The sequence below is a fragment of the Pseudomyrmex gracilis genome, unplaced genomic scaffold, assembly GCF_002006095.1.
Source record: "Pseudomyrmex gracilis isolate BER0280 unplaced genomic scaffold, ASM200609v1 scaffold_663, whole genome shotgun sequence".
Taxonomy (NCBI): Eukaryota; Metazoa; Arthropoda; class Insecta; order Hymenoptera; family Formicidae; genus Pseudomyrmex; species Pseudomyrmex gracilis.
The window spans coordinates 47,453-54,609 of record NW_018021247.1 but is presented as its reverse complement, the minus strand read 5'-3'; the positions used below and the strand labels follow the sequence as shown (position 1 = coordinate 54,609).

The following is a 7,157-nucleotide window of genomic DNA, read 5'->3' as shown; positions in this document are numbered from 1 at the left end:
ACGGTTGTGCTACAACTGCCTTGGCCGCCATGCGGTTAAGGCGTGCAAGAGCACGCGAAGTTGCAACACCTGCTCAGGTCGACATCACACAATGTTACACGATACCAGCAGCCGTTCATCGGCTGTCACGTCCAGCTCTTACTCCACCGCACAATCACCGAAAGATAACGCTCAGTTCTCTTGTTCAACAGCCCATCAATCAGGCCTATCTGACAAGCGTTGACGGTTTGGTGCAATCGTCGATGGATCGCATGATACTACTCATCATTATACAACACTCTTAGGAACGGCTCGTGCACAAGCCAAGACTCACATGACTGTTCACCTAGTACGTTTGCTCATCGATTCAGGCTCAGAAATCACTTTTGTTTCTGAGCAGCTTGTCCGCCAGCTCAACATTTCTCGACACCCATCATCGCTTATAATACATGGAATTGGAGGTTCAAGAACAACTCAAACACTTGGCGCTGTCAAGCTCACCTTGGAATCTCTGCATTCACAGGACAACATCGAGATTCATGCTCATATTTTAAGAGCGGTTACATCGATCATCCCATCGACAGAGGTAACAGTCAGAAACTGGCCACATTTACAAAACTTGTCTCTTGCAGATCCAGAGTACTATCAGCCACGCTCAGTTGACATTATTCTTGGTGCCGATGTCTATGGCCAGGTAATCAAGCCTGACATTATCAGGGGTCACTCAGCAATGCCCATTGCTCAATGTTCAATTTTCGGTTGGTTGATCCTTGGACCTACCAATTCAGTTCGCTCATCATCCGTGCCCACCCACAATGTCTCCGTTCAACGAGAGGATAAAGTAAAGGAGTTGCTCACCAAGTTCTGGGTTCAAGAAGAATTGCCTCGTGACGAATCTCCATTGCTCACACCTGAAGAGGAAGAATGTGAAGCACATTTTTGTGCAACTCACTCGAGAGATTCATTTGGACGTTACATAGTGCGAATTCCACTCAAGACATCAGCATCCACTCTAGGACTTTCCTACCAGACGGCCTCAAGATGTCTCCAACGAACGATTCGACGGCTCAAGAGAGACTCTGAGTACGGTCAGCTCTACTTAAAATTTATGACGGAGTACGAGCAACTGGGGCATATGAGACGAGTCCTGGCGGATGCTTCACCTCCTGAGGTGACCTTAGCACGTGATGTTTCGACATCAGGAGGGTTGAGGGCTCTGGGAGAACGGTCATCCGACTGCTCGACAGCACATTCCCCTTATTACTTGCCTCATCATGGAGTACTAAAGCCAGACAGCTCATCAACTAAACTCAGGGTTGTATTCAACGGCTCAAGCTCTACATCTTCAGGAAAATCAGTCAATGACATAATGCATACCGGAGCCAATCTGCTGCTCAATATCGTGGATGTGCTCACGTGGATTCGTTCACCATTGCCACATTTTTGCCACAGACATCGTCAAAATGTATAGACAAGTTCGAGTTCACCATGACGATTGGGATCTTCAACGGATTCTATGGGTAGACGATCAGCTCAATGAAGTCCCCTTCCACCTCACCACAGTCACGTATGGCACAAGGGCAGCTCCATTCCTAGCAACTCGAGTCCTTCTTCAGTTAGTTAGCGACGAAGGTCACCAGTTTCCTCTTGCAGTGCCATCGCTCACTTATGGTAGATATGTGGACGATATCTTCGGAGGTGCAGACACAGTCGAACAGCTCATATTGACAGCTCTACAAGTAAAAGACTTGTGCATCGCGGGCGGTTTTCCGCTCTCCAAATAGCATGCAACACACCCGGACTTGCTCACGGCAGTTTCAACGAGTAGCTCATCAAGCTCCTTATNATTAGACGATTGCACAACCAAACTACTCGGATTAAATTGGATTNCTCAAGAGGATAGATTTGTATTCTGCTCAAAGTTTTNGGACCGTCCAGGCAAGCTCACGAAACGCCTAGTTTTATCTGAAGTAGCCAAGATATTCGATCCGCTCGGCTTTGTCTCTCCGGTTGTGATCAGGGCAAAGATGTTCTTGCAGGAGCTGTGGCTCCACGAACTCAATTGGGACAATTCACTCCCAAAACATCTCAGTGCGAAATGGCTTCTGATCAGGAACGATTTCAAATCGCTAGCCAGCATATCAATTCCAAGGTGGTTTAACTCATGGAGCGACTCAAGGGTAGAACTCCACGGATTCGCAAATGCTTCTCAGCTTGCCATGGCAGCAGTCATTTATTTGGTGATTCACTCACCGTCAACAGGATCTGCGACTTCGTTTGTTTGCTCAAAAACAAAGGTAGCCCCACTTAAACGGCTAACAATTCCAAGATTAGAGCTCACAGCGGCGCTACTACTTGCTAAGCTGATGGCTCATGTTCACGCCACACTAAGGCTCGACGTGAAATCGACTTACATGTGGATCGACTCGCAAGTAGCACTCATGTGGATTAAATCACCCGCATCCCGTTGGAGGGATTACGTTAGAAACAGGGTGATTCAAATCCAAGAACTGTCAACAAATTCCACCTGGTGTCACATTCCTGGCGCGATGAATCCAGCAGATTGCGGATCGAGGGGAATTTCGGCGGACCACTTGATGAATCACCCATTGTGGTGGACTGGACCACCCTGGCTCAAGCAGTCTTCCGACTCGTGGCCAGCTCAACCAGACATCGCGCCGGAGCTTACTCATACTGAAGCTCGAACTGGTACAGCTCTATTTGCAGCAGCTCCAATACCTGCACCTAGTTGGAATTTAGTGTACAAATACTCCTCACTGAACAAGCTATTCAAAGTCACAGCGCTGTGTTTCAGATTCATACAATTGCTCAAGCGCAATCTCATGTCACCTCCTTCTACGTGCATATCAGCTCAAGAACTCAACCAAGCAATGCTCTTCTGGATCAAATCGACTCAAGCTACATACTTTGCTCACGAGCTCAAGACACTCAGCCAACATTTGTCACTTCCCACTGCTCACGCGCTCTCCAGACTAACAGCATTTCTTGATGAAAATGGCGTGATTAGAGTGGGAAGCCGACTTAAGGAATCAGCGCTCACTTATCAAAATAGGCATCCAGCAATACTGCCACGTCATTGTCAGCTCACCTCTCTTATCATCGACGACGCACATCGCACCACTCTACATGGTGGTACGCAGCTCACCCTGGCAAAAATTCGGCAAACCTACTGGATTATTGGCGAAAGAGCTCCAGTGAAATCTCACATAATCAAATGTGTCAAATGTGCACGACAGAGAGGGATCCGCGCGAAGCAACTGATGGCTCAGCTCCCGTTGGCGCGAGTCACACCTGCACGTGCGTTTCTACACACAGGTGTAGACTATGCCGGACCTGTGCAGCTCAAGACGTGGAAAGGGCGAGGCTCAAAAACACATAAGGGCTGGATCTGTGTGTTCGTGTGCCTCACTACATCCGCAACTCACCTCGAAGTTGTAACTGATTATTCAGCTGAAAGTTTTCTCGCTGCATATCGACGTTTTGCATCTAGACGAGGATTAGCTCATGTGCTTTACTCAGACTGTGGTACCACCTTTGTTGGAGCAGATGCAGAGCTCTAGAAATTGTTCATTAATTACTCAGCGGAACATAAGCTGGCCAGCTCCACTATCGCTACGGAAGGGACCACGTGGAAGTTCAATTCTCCGGCATCACCCCACATGGGTGGCAAGTGGGAATCAGTTGTGAAATCGATCAAGTTTCATTTGCGAAGAACAGTTGGTGAAACTCTATTAACTTTTGAGGAGCTCACAACATTGTTGACTCAAATAGAAGCAGTGCTCAACTCTAGACCCCTGGAGCCTCTCAGCGACGACCCTGAAAATGTGTCCGCCCTCACCCCTGGACACTTTCTTATTGGGTCCGCGTTGAATTCCACCCCAGAACCCTCTTTCCTTGATATCTCGACAGCTCGACTTACAAGATGGCAGCTCATCCAACAACGACTTCAACAGTTCTGGTCCCAGTGGTCAGCTCATTACTTACAACGTCAACAATCTATCTGAAAGTGGCATCACCCGTCGAATATCATCAAAGTTGGCTCATTAGTCCTGCTCACAGACGAAAGATTGCCTCCCAGCAAGTGGCCACTTGCCAGAGTACTCGAATTACACCCAGGGAAGGACGGACTCACACGAGTCGTCACGCTACAAACTGCCACGACTACACTCACTCGTCCTATTGTTAAGTTAGCGCTCCTACCAATTGTCACGGAGAATCTTCATCAGCAATCCCTTGCTGATGGCGGGCGGAAATGTTAAGGATTAAGCGACTCAAATTGCGCGCGCGCTGTTGCCGAAGAGGCCACTGCGCCCTCTGAAGGCGTCCCAGAAAAAAAACCGCGCGTTGCAGGTATCCGTTTTGCCTTTCTGTGTGTTATGAAAATGCTAAGAAAAGCTCTGTCTTATAACAGTGATATTGTAGCACAGTTTAAAATAGTGCGTCAATTAAAGAGTTGGAAAACTGTACGCATATCAAATACAATCTATTCTCAACTTTACAATCGGCCTTGTTATTCACAGACCTTGACCTGCTCTAACCTCAAAAAAGCATTACTTTTCGTGAACAATAAATGTAATATCTATATAACGAATTTTAGAAAAGTAAACATTAATATTAAATTAATTAAAACCAAAAAATAAATTAGAAAAATANATAATAAGTATAAGAATGTTATATTGTCTTAAAAATAAGTTATATTGTCTTAAATGAGTTAAATAAGTTATCTCGGGGGATGGAGCGCCACCTTGTCGTGGTCCCCGAGCTTGAGTGCCGTGTTGATCCGTGGAGCTATGCCGGCGGGAACTTCGGTTCCTGGCAGGGTCACCCTTGCCGGACAGGTCCACGGGGAGCGGCCAGACTAAGAGCGCATCCGGGCAGGTCGGGCTCGTTAGCCAGGTTACGGCAACCGACCTAGCTCAGGTCCAAGACTGATATAAAACCGCTTCTTTATTACACATGAAATGAGCACAAAGAACAAACAGGAGTTACCGGACCAGGTCGACCGGACGGCCAGGTCTCGGCGCGGGGGGGCTAGTGTCCCGGGTGCCCCCGTGTCGTTATCCAACGACGGGCGGGTGGAAGAGTGCACCGCAGGCTCTTCCACCTATATTGCGTCTGCAAAGACAGACGACGGAGAACGTCCGTGTTGCCCGAAAGGGCGTGCGGCCCCACGAACGGCGTTGAGGAGAGAGGAGTCGATGGAGTCAATCTTCTCAACTAGCTCCGTAATTTCATCGGAGTCGCTGGAGGCTTTTCTGCCGGAAACATTGGACGTGGACATGGGTTTATCCGGTGACGAGCCCATGTCCGGTGCTCTGACCACCGACGCGGCCATTGCGACCTACGTCGCAGAGAAGATGGCCCAACCCGAACGCCGTGGGCGTCCACCAATCCACGGGAAGTTCATCGGTCTGGGCAAAGCTAGGGAGCAGCTCCAAAAAAGGAAAATAGAGGAGAAAGACCGCGCCTTGGACAAAGTGCGGCAACAAGCTTACGCGGCGGCGACAAAGCGCCGCACCGATTCGGAGGCCTCGGGACGCTCATCCGACGCCGAATCGGTTAAGAGACTTCGGCGTTCGTGCCTAACGGTGGGGGGCACGGACGTCGAAGTCGAATGCGAGAAGAGGGCCACGATAGACCTTGTAGACCTGCTCTACAAGGCTATCAACGTCTGCGACGAAGTGGCTGGGCGAGCAAAAAATTTGAAGGGCACGGACGTGAAGGTCCTTCGAGCGGCGGGTCGCGACGGTTGTCGGGTGGCGGACACCCTCTACGTCCGTTTGCGTGGTGAACCTGGGGCGCGAACGGCTCCCGTTTTGCCCCAGGTTTACCAACAGAACGAAGACCTCCGCAAGGAGGTGAAGCAACTGCAGGACGAGGTGGTGGCTTTGATGGCAAAGATTCGCATGCCGCCACCACCTCCTCCCCCCCCGGCACAGGAGCGTCTGGCCGAGGATGCGCTACTTGAGCGCATCTCGGCGCTCATAGACGCCAAGCTCGCGGCCCTGAACTTACCCGTTTAGGGTGCAGGACGCGCGGGCTTGACTAGCCGAGATGGGAGTCGCGACCGAACATTATCGCGGGAAGGAGCACGGAGTGTGCCAAAGGCTAAGGCCAAAGCAAAGGCCACCACCAAGGCTAAGCCGAAGGCTCAACCTCTGGTCCCACCCCAATCGGCGAAGAAGGCTCCAGGACCCTCGTCTTCCACTACTGGAGGTAGGCCGAATCCGCGGCTTCTGCCGCTCCCGGTCGTCCAACTAAGGGAAGAGTTTCTGCCCCTGTAGCTGGCGCGACAGCGCAACCCGCAGGAGGCGGGAAGAAAAAGCGCTTCAGGCTCCGGGTGCCAAAATCGGCAGCGATAACGCTGTCGGTTGACCCGGCACAGCCTGGAGCGATTACCGTTACGGAGGCGATGCGCCGATGCCGTGAAACGATACCACTGTCGTCAGTGGGTATCGCCCACGTGCAACCTCGGCGCAGTATGACCGGTGACCTCATGATCGAGGTCACCGGCGACTCAATGGCCGAGAAAGCTGATGCTCTCTCGGCTCGTATGAAGGAAGTCCTCCGGGATACGGGGATCGTTGTCCGCCGCCCGACGCGCAAGGGAGACTTGCGCGTTTCGGGCTTCGACGACTCCGTATCCCCGGAGGAATTGAAGTCAGCCGTGGCGTCGGCTGGAGGCTGCCGGGAGGCAGAGATCCGTATGGGCGAAGCCCGGACTCTGCCTTCCGGCTTAAGGGGAGTATGGGTGCAGTGCCCCGTGGCTGCTGCTAAGAAATTGGCAGCAGTCCGCACTGTCAAGTTGGGGTGGGTCCTTGCCCGCGTTGAAGCGCTCAAGGCCCGCCCCATGCGGTGCTACCGGTGTTTACGACCGGGGCACACAGGGCACTACTGCCCCTCGAGCGAGGCGGACCGCAGCGGCCGTTGCTACCGCTGCGGCCTTAGTGGGCACCTGCTCCGGCAGTGTAAGGCTCCGGAGCCAAAGTGCCCACTGTGCGGCGATCTGGGGCGACCCTCCCGGCATGTGCTGGGAGGCCCCAACTGCCACTCTCTTCCTGCTGCGGCTGGTGGCGTAGCCACCACGTTTGCAGCTTCAGCTGAGCTGGCAGCGGGGGTGGCAGGGAAACGCAAGAGGAGGAATAGTCCATCGGGCG

At 51.8% G+C, this 7,157-nt stretch overlaps 2 protein-coding genes across 2 annotated transcripts; both read left to right on the top strand.

Moving 5' to 3' along the window:
* The first annotated feature begins 313 nt into the window (after positions 1 to 313).
* On the top strand, positions 314 to 1,450 carry LOC109861260. Its single transcript, XM_020440816.1, has one exon. It carries the CDS (start codon positions 314 to 316, stop codon positions 1,448 to 1,450), a length of 1,137 nt encoding a protein of 378 aa, XP_020296405.1.
* Positions 1,451 to 2,006: 556 nt separating this feature from the next.
* Positions 2,007 to 4,186, top strand: LOC109861258. The gene is made up of 3 exons (XM_020440814.1): positions 2,007 to 3,297; positions 3,583 to 3,859; positions 3,910 to 4,186. Exons 1-3 carry the CDS (start codon positions 2,007 to 2,009, stop codon positions 4,184 to 4,186), a joined length of 1,845 nt encoding a protein of 614 aa, XP_020296403.1.
* The last annotated feature ends 2,971 nt before the right edge of the window (positions 4,187 to 7,157 follow it).